The 15,161-nt window shown below is 49.6% G+C and overlaps 1 protein-coding gene across 1 annotated transcript in view; it reads left to right on the top strand.

Moving 5' to 3' along the window:
- Positions 1 to 15,161, top strand: part of kif9 (kinesin family member 9) — a 215,714-nt gene that overhangs the window by 60,724 nt on the left and 139,829 nt on the right. The window contains exon 7 of the mRNA XM_072468147.1: positions 9,438 to 9,530. Coding sequence (XP_072324248.1) covers positions 9,438 to 9,530 — 93 coding nt within the window. The remainder of the gene's footprint in view (positions 1 to 9,437; positions 9,531 to 15,161) is intronic.

Below are 15,161 nucleotides of genomic sequence, written 5' to 3'. Positions count from 1 at the left end.
TCTTTGCGTAAAGAACCTACCTCTGACCTCTGTCCTATATCTATTACCCCTCAGTTTAAAGTTATGTCCCCTCGTGCCAGCCATATCCATCCGCGGGAGAAGGCTCTCACTGTCCACCCTATCCAACCCCCTGATCATTTTGTATGCCTCTATTAAGTCTCCTCTTAACCTTCTTCTCTCCAACGAAAACAACCTCAAGTCCATCAGCCTTTCCTCATAAGATTTTCCCTCCATACCAGGCAACATCCTGGTAAATCTCCTCTGCACCTGCTCCAAAGCCTCCACGTCCTTCCTATAATGCGGTGACCAGAACTGTACGCAATACTCCAAATGCGGCCGTACCAGAGTTCTGTACAGCTGCAACATGACCTCCCGACTCCGGAACTCAATCCCTCTACCAATAAAGGCCAACACTCCATAGGCCTTCTTCACAACCCTATCAACCTGGGTGGCAACTTTCAGGGACCTATGTACATGGACACCTAGATCCCTCTGCTCATCCACACTTTCAAGAACTTTACCATTAGCCAAATATTCCGCATTCCTGTTATTCCTTCCAAAGTGAATCACCTCACACTTCTCTACATTAAACTCCATTTGCCACCTCTCAGCCCAGCTCTGCAGCTTATCTATATCCCTCTGTAACCTGCTACATCCTTCCACACTATCGACAACACCACCGACTTTAGTATCGTCTGCAAATTTACTCACCCACCCTTCTGCGCCTTCCTCTAGGTCATTGATAAAAATGACAAACAGCAACGGCCCCAGAACAGATCCTTGTGGTACTCCACTTGTGACTGTACTCCATTCTGAACATTTCCCATCAACCACCACCCTCTGTCTTCTTTCAGCTAGCCAATTTCTGATCCACATCTCTAAATCACCCTCAATCCCCAGCCTCCGTATTTTTTGCAATAGCCTACCGTGGGGAACCTTATCAAATGCTTTGCTGAAATCCATATACACCACATCAACTGCTCTACCCTCGTCTACCTGTTCAGTCACCTTATGGCAGCACAAGTGAATATCGAAATACTTCTTAAATGTCACAAGAGTTTCTGACTTAACCACCTTTTCAGGTAGTGAGTTCCAGACTCCCACCATCCTCTGAGTGAAAAGGTTTCTCCTCAACTCCCCTCTTAGCCTTCTTCCTCATACCTTAAATCTATGCCCCCTGGTTATTGACCCCTCTGCTAATGGAAAAAGTTCTTTCCTATACACCCTTATGCTCTTCATAATCTTATACACCTCTATCCCCTCTCAACCTTTGCTACTCTAAGGAAAACACTCCCAGCCTATTCAATCTCTGCTCATAGCTCAGACCATCCAGCCCAGGCAGCACACTGGTAACTCTTATCTGCACCCTCTCCAGTGCAATTACACCCTTTCTACAATGTGGTGTCCAGAACTATAGGCAGTACTCCAGTTGTGGCCTAACCAGTGTTTTATACAGTTGCAGTATGACTTTTCTGCTCTTGTATGCTATGCCTCGGCTAATAAAAGCAAGTATCCCATCTGCCTTCTTAAACACTTTATCTACATGTCCTGTCACCTTCAGTGATCTGTGGATGTAGAATCATAGAATTTACAGTGCAGAAGGAGGCAATCGGCCACATTTGGTCTGCACCGGCTCTTGGAAAGAGCACCCTACTTAAGTCCATGCCTCCACCTTATTCCCGTAACCCAGTAACCACCCCCCCCACCCCCCAGCCCTTAACCTTCTGGACACTAAGGGCAATTTAGAATGCTAATTCACCTAACCTGCAGATCTTTGGACTGTGGGAGGAAACCGGAGCACCCAGAGGAAATCCACGCGGACACGGAGAGAAAGTGCAAACTCCACAGTCACCCAAGGCCTGGAGCTGTGAGGCAACTGTACTAATCACTGTGCCATTGTGCCGCCCAAGGTCCGTGCATTCCAAGGTCACTCTGATCTTCAATAATTTCCAGGGTTCTACTATTTATGGTGTAATCTTTTGCCTTGTTAGCCCTCCTCAAGCATATTATCTCTCATTTTTCCAAGTTGAATTCCAGTCCATCGATATCCTCCTACAGTCTATGGCTATCCTCCTCACTATTTACCACGCTACCAATTTTCGTGTGATCTGCAAACTTCTTGATCATACCCTCTACAGATAAGTCCAAATTGTTAATGTGCACCACAAAAAGCAAGGGACTTAGAGCCGAGCCCTATGGCACCCCACTGGAAACAGACTGCCAGTCATAGAAACAGCTCTCTACCATCATGCTCTGCTCCCTACCTCTCAGCCAATTTTGGATCCAATGTTCCACTTTGCCTTGGATCCCATGGGCATTACTTTCAAGAACAATCTGCCATGAGGGACTGCTAAAATCCATATGGACCACATCAAAATCATTACCCTTATTAACATTCCTGATTACCTCCTTGATGGGCCGAATGGCCTCCTTCTGCACTGTAAATTCTATGAAATCTATATATTTTTAAAAATCCTTTGGGTTTTCCTTTATTCTACCTGCCAAAGTTATTTCATGCACTCACTTAGTTTTCCGCGATCGAACAGCCTCGTCCGACTCGGTGACGTAACAAGGCCGTTAAATCTCACAAGAGGCCTCTGACGAGATTTGCAGCGCTCGGGACACCTCGTAAGATCTCAATGAGATCCAGATTAACATATTTAAGTGAACCATTGGGCTTATTTAAATATGTCGGTGTCCGATTCTCGCCATGGCGCCGTTTTGTACTGGTCCACACAAATGTGGACCAGGCATAATGACACCTGGGGAGATCTCCCTAGCCATCAGAGGCCCCCGGGTGGTCGGGCTCTGGGCAGGGTGGTACCTTGGCACTCCCATTGCTACACTGACAGCCTGGCAACTTGTGGTGCCAGGTACCACCCTACCACAAGAGGTCACAGTGTGGTGTCCGAGGGGGGTCAGGAGATCAGGTGGCATTTAAAAATGGCTCTCCGATCTTTTCCTGCACTGACAAGCTAAACTTGTAAGTGTAAGAAATTAGATCAGCACGGCCTCTGTATGTGTCCCCAACTGAGGCCAGAAAAAAAAGTCCTGTTTGATAGTGGGATCGTACTCGGCGCAGCAGGAGCCGGGAACGACTCCTCTATACATACCCAAAGCAGGATTGTTTTTTGGGCATTTTACCACGCTCCTAGTTTCTTTTTAAGGTCCCCCTGCACTTTTTATATTTATTCAGAGCTCTGCTATGTTGAGCCCTTGGTATCAGAAACATCTCCTTTTTCCTTGATCCTTTATGTCCCTTGACACCCAAGGTTTTCTGGTCTTGGTCCCACCCTTTGCCGTTGCAGGGACATATTTGCCCAATTTCTCTCCCTGTCTCATCCTTGAATGCCTTCCACTGCTCAGACACAGTGTTAGTTGCAAGTAGTTGCGCCCAGTCCACTTCGGCCAAGTTGTATCTTATCTTAGTAAAATTAGCCTTTCTCCGTTAAGAACTTCTATTCCCAGCCCATCCTTATCCTTTTCCATAACTATCCTAAAACTGAATTATTGTTATGATCGCCAAATGCTCATCTATTTATATGCCTTCCACCTGCTCGGCCTCATTTCCGGATATTAGGTCCAGAGTTACCGCCTCTCTTGTTGGGCTTTCGACCCACTGGCTAAAAAAGTTCTTCTGGGTGCAATCTAAGAATGTTCATACAATTTTCATCTGCACCAGGGCACTTCCTCAGGGCCAAAAAGGAAGTCCTCTGGTCATCAGTAAACTGCAGTTTCTGCTGTGAAATGCTGCTCTCTATGGGAATTGCACATTCAGAGGGAGGCACTTCCTGCAGTAAGTAGGAGGAGAAAGAGGAGCCCAGCTAACCAGGCGCAAGTGTGCCATGGGATGCAGGAAGATGGGCTACCTGCTGAAGAGCAAGGGGCTGTGGAGGGGAGACAAAAACAGGTACACGAAGGTCCTACCCTGCCAACCGCATGTACAGGGTCAGAATGTCTTACCTTCAGATGATGGAACGACATTGCCTCCAAAGACTTTGTCTATCAATAATATTGCTTATTGTCACAAGTAGGCTTCAGTGAAGTTACTGTGAAAAGCCCCTAGTCGCCACATTCCCGAGCCTGTTCGGGGAGGCCGGTGCGGGAATTGAACCCGCGCTGCTGGTCTTGTTCTGCATTACAAGTCAGCTGTTTAGCCCACTGTGCTAAACCATCTCCTGGAGAGACTGTCACATCCCCCTGTAACATGCTTTCCAATGAGATAGCCACCCACACAATTCAAGGCTATTTGATGCCTGTGGGCTTAAAAGTCACTATGGCATTGAACTCCTTTGATTCCAGATTATTTTGGACCACATGTTGGAGACCTCAGTGGGTTCACCCAGCCTGCAACACGTCACTCCATTAAGATCGGCATTGTTGCCATATTTAGGCATGCTTTTCAGTTCAATGTACATCATTTACATCTGAGAACATAAGTCAACGAGAGAGGGCCAGTGGCATTGCAGCCATGGCTGGTTTTCCATGGGTAAAAGGGGTAATTAATTGGACCCATGTAGCCATAAAAGCACCAGCTTACCAGCAAGGGGCAATCATAAACTGAAAAGTACACCACTCAATAAATGTTCAGATGGTTTACAGGGGTGTGCATGTTATCTGGAAAGCAATAGTGATGAATACATTCTCAGACACTCCGAGGTACCAGGGATGCTTGCCGGCCGGGAAGCCTTGGATACTTGGCTGCTCAGTGTCAAAGGATACCCATTAAAAAGATAGCTGATGACTCCAGTAAGAAGTCAATGGACGGAACCTGAGCGTAGGCAACTACGCGTGGACCAGGATCCCGGCGCGCTGAGAGACTCCTTCACAAAGGTAGAATGCCCATCTGTCTCTGCGGCACTCAGAGGAACCTGTGCCACTGGCAGAGTGGTGGAGGACAGGCTGTCCCCTTCAGAACCATTGGTGAGACCACATCAGGAATACCACCTACAGATTACGTCTCCTGATTTGAAAAAATATATAATTGCTTTAGAAGCAAAACGAAGAAGGTTCACTTGACTTATTCCTCTGAAGAAAGGTTGAACAGGTTGGGCCCAAATCCATTGGAGTTTGAAAGAATGAGAGTTGGTTTTATTGAAACATATCAGATCCCCAGGGGACTTGATAGGGTAGATACCAGGAGGATGTTTCCACTTGTGGGGGAAACTAGAACTAGAGGGCACAATTTAAAGAAATAAGAGGTATCCCTTTTAAGACTGACATGAGGAGAATTTTTTCTGAGTGTTATTAACGTCATGATATCCATATGAACACATCATGGTGCAATCACACACGCACACTGATGGACAGGTCGACGGACCAATCAACACACACTCAACATCACAGCCAATCACCAGTGAGAGCACACGCACTATAAAACAGGGAACACCACAGTTCCCGCTCATTCCACCAGGAGGTAGCTCAGAGCACAGAGCTCACAGCGTGCCACTCAGACATAGTCCATGTGCTGAGTGCCTCTCTTAGATAGTGCTCGGGCTGGGTCCACAGGTTAACTGGTGAAGTACGAACCACAGCCAGAAGTTAACAGTTGTTATTATACAGAATAATAAAACAGAGTTGTACCATCTACAACCGTGTTGGTTCGTTTGTATATCGGAACACCCAACACAACAATTAATATGTGGTATTCTCTTTTCTAGAAGGTTTATACAAGGATTGGTGATAGTTTCATGGTAACCATTATTGAGGTTTTCAATTCCAGATTTTATTCAAGTAATTTAAATTCCACCAACTGCCGTGGTGGAATTTGAACCCATGTCCCAGAGGATTAGTCCCAGTCTCTGGGTTACTATTTCAGTGGGCATTGTCATTACGCCACCATCTCATCTTCTTGCTAACCTCCGTAGAAACCTTCCTCCAACAACTTTTGTCTAGCTGGGTGGTCTCTTCTTCCTGTCAACAGCTCTGAGGATCTCCCACCTATTACTTACTGCCTGGAAGTAGACTCGTAAGGATGTTTTCGTCAAACCTTGGCACTGTCTTCTGTCTTTTTTTTAAATTTAGAGTACCCAATTCTTTTTTTCCAATTAAGGGGCAGTTTAGTGTGGGCAATCCACCTACCCTGCACATCTTTGGATTGTGGGGGTGAGACCCACGCAAACACAGGGAGAGTGTGCAAACTCCACAAGGACAGTGACCCAGGGCCAGGATCGAACCCTGGTCCTCGGTGCCGTGAGGCAGCTGTGCTAACCACTGTGCCACCGTGCTGCCCTGTCTTTAGTCTTTTGCCCTCCGCAACTCCGGGCTTCATTTTCTCAGCCATTTGTGGAGAGGCAGAGAGAGTAAAAGGGGCTGATTTTCAATATATCCCTAAACACTTGCTATTCAGCAAGGGAACAGGTCAGTTGAATTCCAATGTTACTTCTTCCCTGGCAAAGATCTTGAATGCTTTCAAACCAGCAAAATCAACATACACGCGTATAACTACAGTACTTTATAAGAATTCAAATTCTTCAATGAAAAATTCTTTAGCATCCAAAGAATGCTTTCTGCCAAACGGGTGGTTGTGACCTACTTCCGGTTCACTGCCTGACCCCCCTGCCACCAGATTTCATGGCCAATTGTGTGTGCAGCCCATAATTTCTCGATGCTGTTGACCAACTCACCACTAGGCAACCATTAATTGGCTGCGATGCAAATTATGCCATGCTTTCAAAAGCAGGGGTGGAAGTTGGCAATCCATGCAGAATCGAGCTCCTGCCCACTGCTGAGTTACATGAAATTCAGCCTACGGAGCGAGTAGTTAGGGACTGGAATTTGGAGTGGTGAACATAAAGCTTCAGGCTTCCCTATATTTAACTGGAGGAACTTACTGCTCATCCAGTACTGGATGTTTTTTAAGCAGTCTGTTAATTTAGCAACAGTGGGGAAAGTTGAGAGATGTGATGGTGAGGTAAAGTGAGGTGTCATGAAACTAATGTTGTGCTTTCAAATGATGTCACCAAGGGACATGTAGATGAGAAATCATAGGAGGCCAAGGATATATTCTTGTGGAACACCAGAGATAATGGTACGGGAGCAGGACAAGGAGCCATTGAAAGTGGATCATCTCTTGCTCTGATTAGATAAGAATGGAACTAGTTGAGAACAGTCCCACCCTGCTGAATGACAGTGAAGAGACATTAACAGAAGATGGTGTGGTCAGCCACATCAAAGGCTGCAGACAGAATGAGGAGGGTAGTTTACCTTTGTCACAGTCACATAGGATGCCATTTGTGACTTTTGGTAAGGGCGTTTGACACTGTGGCAGGGGAAAAATATCTGATTGGCAGGATTTAACAATGTGTACCTGGTTTCATCACATTGGCGGATGTAGCTATAAGGATTAATTCATAGAGTGTATTCAGGACAATTTCCTCGAACTGTTGGAACGATCTATCAGCCTCGTTGTACCGGGTATGAAAACGAGTGTGCAGGTTAGAAAGCGGGAGAGACCGAAATCGGAACAACGCTGGGCGCCAATTGTTTTCCGATCTAACGAACCGGATCCCACCACGGTGTGGCGAGAAAACAATAAACACAAATTAAATCCAATCTCCATACCATTAATGGGAAGGATCCCTTATTGAACGGCCACCTGTGATCTAACGGCCTCCCCAGCGAGCAGTCACGCGGCACCGTTTAGTACACCTATTTAAAAACGTGAAGCCAGCAGAATGGCTGCTGTGGGGATCCGAGGAGGTAAGTAGCCATCTTGGAAATCGGGCACTGGGGCTGCTGCGGGGGGGTGATATGGTGGATCCGCAGGTGCTGGATGGTCCAGCGTCCGCAGGTCCACAATGCCATCCCCCGGATCATGTATACCCATAATAGGCAACTCCAGCTGCTGCCTGGCTGTCCCACTGAACACCCCATGATAGAGTCCCGTCCGTGGTAATATGATAAAGGTCACTTTAACTCCCACTGATTGTGCTGGCCGCAGGCAACACAGCTGAAGGCTATTGCTAATAGGGAATTGGCAATTCTAGTAATGCGAGCACTTCACAGCTCTCAAGTGGATTCCTGTGGGTAGGTCCACACACATACAAATACCTTTGTCCAGCATGAATCTAGCTGTAGGTCCCTTTCAGGCACAGAAACATTAAAGTTAGCTCACTGAAAATTATATCCTATGGGCACGATTGTCCCAAAAGAGAACAAAGTCCCCTAGTGAGCGCATTTAGCTGCGTGTTTCCCGGCAATCGCAATGCCGAGGAACACATAGCTATTCAACACAACTTGTTTTGAATCAGGGGCCTGAATGATGAATGCGCGGCCGAGGCCGCATATAGCCCCGTTTTGTACAATGGGGTGCTTCACTTGCCAGGACACCCCATTGTAGCGAGGGATCGGGCGCCATTTTAAAATGACATCCCAATCTCAGAGGCCTACAAAAGAATCCCGAACCTCCTCCTGCCGCCCCCCCGCCCCCCCAGCCCCAGAGACCCAGAGTAATGCTGTGTGGTGATATGGGTTTGAATCCCACAGGGGCAGATGGTGGAATTTGAATTCAATAAATATCTGGAATTAAAAATCGAATAACGACCATGAAATAATTGCCGATTGTGGGCGGTATGGTGGCACAGTGGTTATCACTGTTGCTTCACAGCTCTAGGGTGCTGTGTTCAATTCCCGCTTGGGTTACTGGCTGTGTGGAGTCTGCACATTATCCTCTTGTCTGGGTGGGTTTCCTCCAGGCGCTCAGGTTTCCTCCCACAGTCCAAAGATACGCAGGTTAGGTGGATTGGCCATGCTGAATTGTCTTTAGTGTCCAAAAAGGGTAAGGTGGGGTTACTGGGTTACAGGGATAGGATGGAGTGTGGGCTTAAGTTAGGTGCTCTTTCAAAGGGCCAGTGCAGACTTGATGGGCCGAATGGCCTCCTTCTGCACTGTAAATCTATGATTCTATGATTGCTGTAAAAACCCATCTGGGTCACTAATGTCCTTTAGGGAAGGAAATCTGCCATCTTTACCTGGTCTGGCCTACATGTGACTGCAGACCCACAGCAATGTGGTTGTCTCTTAAATGCCCTCAAGGATGGGCAACCAATGCTGGCCCGGCCAGCGACATCCACATCCCATGAACGAATAAAGAAAAAAAAATGATGCCTCTCTAAATTCAAACCTTCTGCACTTCTGGGGTCCATATCCCTCTACTCCCATCCCATTCATGTATTTGTCAATATGCCTCTTAAACGACGCTATCGGACCTGCTTGCACCACCTTCCCCGGCAACGCGTTTCAGGCACTTACCACCCTCGGTGTAAAAGATGTGCCCCGCACATCTCCTCTAAACTTTACCCCTCGCATCTTAAACGTATGTCTCCTAGAAATTAACTTTTCCACCCTGGAAAAAAGCTTCTGACTATCAATAGTTGCTGTTTTTAAGAAAAATACCATTATGCGGATATCCTTTAGTTCTTCTCCTTTGTTCTCAGACTCGATGGAAGGAGGCTTCAAAAGTCCAGTACTTGGCCTCAAAGCTCAACATGGTGGATCTCGCAGGTTCTGAGCGCTTGGGAAAGACAGGAGTGAGTGACAATCAAAATTCTTCATTCCATTTGGTAGTTCCCCAAGTCACATTGTTGTGCACTTGCGACCAACTTTCCCTCTGATTTTTTGTAGTCTGAGGGTAATTTATTTATGTTTGCAGCCGCTTAAATGTTTTTTAAGAATTTCAAAGGGAAGTGTGATGTTCCTTGTGAAATCCCTCAAGATGGCTTAAAGTCGTAGTGCTGACAAAGAACATCAAGCTATGTATTGCAAACAGCTAGTTTATTTACACTACTTCAAATAATTTGCACACTTTACTAAGTAATAGCTAAGAAAAGAACAGGTGCTTTTCAGGTGTGGTATTTTAGTTTACGTGGGAGTGTGTTGTGGACAATGGTTCTTTCAGAGGTTCAGAAGATTTTGGGGGTGGACACGGTAACACGCAGTACCTTATGGACAGAGACTAAAAGCAGACTGTTAGATTTGGCAAAAACATTGCAGTTAACATTGCCTGGCAAAATGCGAAAAGATGAGGTACTTACCACGGTAGCTGAGCATTTACATGTGCCTGAGCTACATTCTGACTCATTAGAAATAGCAAAGCTCCAGTTGCAAATTAAGCAACTTGAACATGAAAAAGAAATAAAGCAGCTTGAATATGCAATGAGAGAAAAAGAAAGAATAGCCCTGGCAGAACAAAAAGAAAAAGAAAGAATAGCCCTCGTAGAACAAAAAGAAATAGAAAGGGAGATACAGATCAGGGAAAAAGATAAAGAGAGAGAGTTTGAACTTCGGAAAATGGCCATGAAACATGACAGTCAGTTAAAATTGGCAGACGTAAAAGGAAACGTACAGTTGGATGAGATTGATGAGGATAGTGAGAAAGAGCGTCAAAGTCGAAGACGTGGTGGGAATCTATTTAAATATGTTCAAGCATTGCCAAGGTTTGACGAGAAGGAGGTAGAAGTATTTTTCATTTAATTTGAGAAGGTAGCTAAATAAATGAAATGGCCACAGGACATGTGGGTATTACTGATTCAAACAAAGCTGGTAGGTAGAGCTAGTGAAGTGTTTGCATCACTACCGGAGGAGGTATCTGAAACGTATGAAGAGGTGAAAAAATCCATCTTAGGTGCATATGAACTAGTGCCTGAAGCTTACAGACAAAGGTTTAGAAATTTAAGGAAATAATTTGGTCAAACATACATGAAGTTTGAAAGGCTCAAACAGAGTAATTTTGAAAGGTGGATAAGGGCTTTGAAAATAGACCAAACGTATGAAGCTCTCAGAGAAAATATACTTTTGGAGGAGTTAAAAAATTCAATTCCTGATGTAGTGAGAACTCATGTGGAAGAGCAGAGGGTTAAAACTGCAAGACTAGCAGCAGAAATGGCAGATGATTATGAATTAGTTCATAAATCAAAGCTTTGTTTCCAACATCAGTTTCAGCCTGTGAGGGATAGAAACTGGGGACATGAGAAATACTCAAGTGGTAAAGGTAAAGGTGATCTGATGGGAGATAATAAAGAGAGTGTACCTCAGATTAAAAAAGAAATCCAGGAGGGTGGAAGAGAAATGAAAAGTTTCAAATGTTTTCACTGTAATAAACTAGGCCATGTAAAGTCACAGTGTTGGTGGTTGAAGAAAAGCACTGGGAAGCTGATGTGGTAAAACAGGATAAGACAGTGGGGTTTGTTAGAATGGTAAAGGAAAGCCCAAGGGAAGCGAAGGAGGTGCAAAAGATTGTACAGCTTGATCAAGAGGTGATTGATAAGAAGGTGCCAGATCTCTTTAAAGAATTTACTTGTGTGGGCAAAGTTTACTCATGTGTATCAGGAGGAGCAGGTAAAGAAATCACAATTTTAAGAGATATGGGAGCTAGTCAATCTTTAATGGTAAGAGATGAGGAATTATGTACTTTGGGAAGAATGTTGCCAGAAAAGGTGGTAATATGTGGAATTCAGGGTGAGAGGAGTAGCGTTCCATTATATACAGTAAGGTCGGAATGTCCAGTGAAGAGTGGTGCAGTGGTAGTAGGAGTAATAGAGAAACTATCTTGTCCAGGAATACAGTTTATCTTGGGTAATGATATAGCTGGATCGCAAGTGGGAGTGATGCCTACTGTGGTTGATAAGCCAGTGAAAAATCAGACAACTGAAGTGTTGAAGGACGAATATCCTGGAATTGTTCCGGATTGTGTAGTAACAAGGTCGCAAAGTCACAAGTTAAGACAAGAGGAGAAATCAAAGAGTGAAGATGATGTTGAAGTGCAATTATCAGAAACGATTTTTGATCAGATGGTTGAAAAGGAACAAGAACAGGTGGAGGATGAGGCGGATATTTTTAGTTCAGGAAAATTGGCGGAGTTACAACAGAAAGATGTAGAAATAAAATGGATGTATCAGAAAGCATAAACGGAAGAGGAGTGTATACCAGAGTGTTATTACCACAAAATGATGTCTTGATGAGAAAATGGAGACCTTTACATATGCAGGCGGATGAAAAGTGGGCAGAAGTTCATCAAGTAGTATTGCCAGTAGGGTATAGAAAGGAGGTGTTGCGAGCTGCACATGAGGTACAGTGGGGGGTCATTTGGGAATAAGGAAAACTCAAGCTAAAATCCAGAAACATTTTTATTGGCCTGGACTACATAAAGATGTAGTTAAATTGTGTCAATCATGTCACACATGTCAAGTGATAGGGAAACCTCAAGCAGTGATAAAACCAGCGCCCTTAATACCCATTCCAGCATTTGAGAAACCTTTTTACAAGGGTCCTAATTGACTGCGTAGGACCGCTTCCTAAAACAAAAAGTGGGAATCAACATATTTTGACTATAATGGATGTGTCTACTAGGTTTCCAGAGGCCATTCCAGTACGTAATATTACAGCTAAAAAGATTGTGGAGGAGTTACTTAAATTCTTTACTAGATATGGACTACCCACAGAAATACAATCGGATCAAGAATCAAATTTTACCTCAAAGTTATTCAAACAAGTTATGGATAGCTTAGGAATAAAACAATTTAAATCAACTGCGTACCATCCAGAATCGCAGGGAGCATTAGAAAGGTGGCATCAGACATTAAAGACAATGTTAAGGGCTTATTGTCAAGATTATCCAGAGGATTGGGATAAAGAAATTCATATTGTTTGCAATTGGGGATGCACCTAATGAGTCAATCAAGTGTAGTCCTTTTGAACTAATTTTTGGTCATGACCCCCAGCGGGTCGGAGAATGGCCGTTGGCCGCCGTGAATCCCGCCCCCGACGGTTGCCGAAGTCTCCGAAGGGAGAAAAGTCGGCGGGGCGTTAATGGCACCGCAGACGTCGGAGAATGGCAAGGGTGTGCGCAAGGCAGCCGATTTTGGGCCTGCCGATATTCTCCCGTCCGGATGGGCCGAAGTCCCTTCGACGTGATGACCGGTCACGTCGACGTAAATCAAACCTCATTTTAATCGGCGTCAACCTGTGCTCCAGGTTCACGCCGACCAGCGTGGAGGTGAGTGACGGCCTGGGGGGTTGGCCGCTGGGCAGGCGATGGCGTGGCCGCAGTCTGAATGTGTGGGGAGAGGTGTGTCTAGGGTTGTGTGTGTGTGTGTGCGGCGGGGGGGGGGGGGGGGGGGGGGTTAGAGTGGGCTGGGCTCCGGGGGAGTGCCGGGAGGGGGGTCCGTGCTGGGGAGGAGGATGGGGTCCGTGCCGGGGAGAAGGATGGGGGGTCCGTGCCGGGGAGGAGGATGGGGGGTCCGTGCCGGGGAGGAGGATGGGGGGTCCGTGCCGGGGAGGGGGATGGGGGGCCCGTGCCGGGGAGGAGGATGGGGAGTCAGTGCCAGGGAGGGGGATGGGGGGGGGCAGTGCCGGGGAGGGGGATGGGGGGCCCGTGCCGGGGAGGGGATGGGGGGGGTCCGTGCCAGGGAGGGGGATGGGGGGTCCGTGCCGGGGAGGGGGATGGGGGATGGGGGGTTCCGTGCCGGGGAGGGGGATGGGGGGTCCGTGCCGGGGAGGAGGATGGGGGGTGCATGCCGGGGAGGGGGATGGGGGGGGGGGGTCCGTGCCGGGGAGGGGGATAGGGGCACCCGTGCCGGGGAGGGGGATGGGGGGGGTTCCGTGCTGGGGAGGGGGATGGGGGGTCCGTGCCGGGGAGGGGGATGGGGGGTCCGTGCCGGGGAGGAGGATGGGGGGTCCGTGCCGGGGAGGGGGATGGAGGGCCCGTGCCGGGGAGGAGGATGGGGGGTCCGTGCCGGGGAGGGGGATGGGGGGGGGGTCAGTGCCGGGGAGGGGGATGTAATGGCCCGTGCCGGGGAGGGGGATGGGGGGGGTCCGTGCCGGGGTGGGGGATGGGGGGTCCGTGCCGGGGAGGGGGATGGGGGGGGTCCGTGCCGGGGAGGGGGATGGGTGGGGGGTCCGTGCCGGGGAGGAGGATGGGGTCCGTGCCGGGGAGGAGGATGGGGGGGTCCGTGCCGGGGAGGGGGATGGGGGGGGGGTCCGTGCCGGGGAGGGGGATGGGGGGGGCCCATGCCGGGGAGGGAGATGGGGGGGGGTCCGTGCCGGGGAGGGGGATGGGGGGTCCGTGCCGGGGAGGGGGATGGGGGGGGGCCGTGCCGGGGAGGGGGATGGGGGGGCCCGTGCCGGGGACGGGGATGGGGGGTCCGTGCCGGGGAGGGGGATGGGGGGTCCGTGCCGGGGAGGAGGATGGGGGGCTCCGTGCCGGGGAGGGGGATGGGGGGCCCGTGCCGGGGAGGGGGATGGGGGGGGGGTCCGTGCCGGGGAGGGGGATGGGGGGTCCGTGCCGGGGAGGGAGATGGGGGGGGGGGCCGTGCCGGGGAGGGGGATGGGGGTGGGGTCCGTGCCGGGGAGGAGGATGGGGGTGGGGTCCGTGCCGGGGAGGAGGATGGGGTCTGTGCCGGGGAGGGGGATGGGGGGGGGTCCGTGCCGGGGAGGGGGATGGGGGGGGCGCCCGTGCCGGGGATGGGGATGGGGGTGGGTCCGTGCCGGGGAGGAGGATGGGGGGTCCGTGCCGGGGAGGGGGATGGGGGTGGGATCCGTGCCGGGGAGGGGGATGGCGGGGGGGGGTCCGTGCCGGGGAGGAGGATGGGGGGTCCGTGCCGGGGAGGGGGATGGGGGGTCCGTGCCGGGGAGGGGGATGGGGGGGGGCGCCCGTGCCGGGGATGGGGATGGGGGTGGGTCCGTGCCGGGGAGGAGGATGGGGGGTCCGTGCCGGGGAGGGGGATGGGGGGGGGATCCGTGCCGGGGAGGGGGATGGCGGGGGGGGTCCGTGCCGGGGAGGGGGATGGGGGGGGTCCGTGCCGGGGAGGGGGATGGGAGGGCAAATGAGTTGGTCCACCTGGCCAAGTGCCAGCCTCCAACAGTTGGACCCATGCGGTCCATGCCACCTGGATGGGGGGAGGAGGGGATATGGGCAATGTTGACATGTCGTCATTCCCCCCCCCCCCCCCACCAGGCCGTCATGTTTTCCGATCATCCAGCGATGTTGGCTGCCGTGGCGGCAGCCGCTAATGTCTATGTTGCCGTGGATGAGGAGGAGGAGCGTGCCAGAGAGGCGGCGCAGGCTGCCGCAGAGGGGCAGGCGGCAGCCGCCCAGGCTGGAGTGACACCTGACCGACAGGACGAGGAGGGAGAGGAGGACGTCGCGGCCCCACGGCAATGGA

Source organism: Scyliorhinus torazame, chromosome 11 (genome assembly GCF_047496885.1).
Source record: "Scyliorhinus torazame isolate Kashiwa2021f chromosome 11, sScyTor2.1, whole genome shotgun sequence".
NCBI classification, from domain to species: domain Eukaryota; kingdom Metazoa; phylum Chordata; class Chondrichthyes; order Carcharhiniformes; family Scyliorhinidae; genus Scyliorhinus; species Scyliorhinus torazame.
Note: the sequence above shows the minus strand (reverse complement) of the source record. Positions and strands in the feature narration are given on the sequence as shown.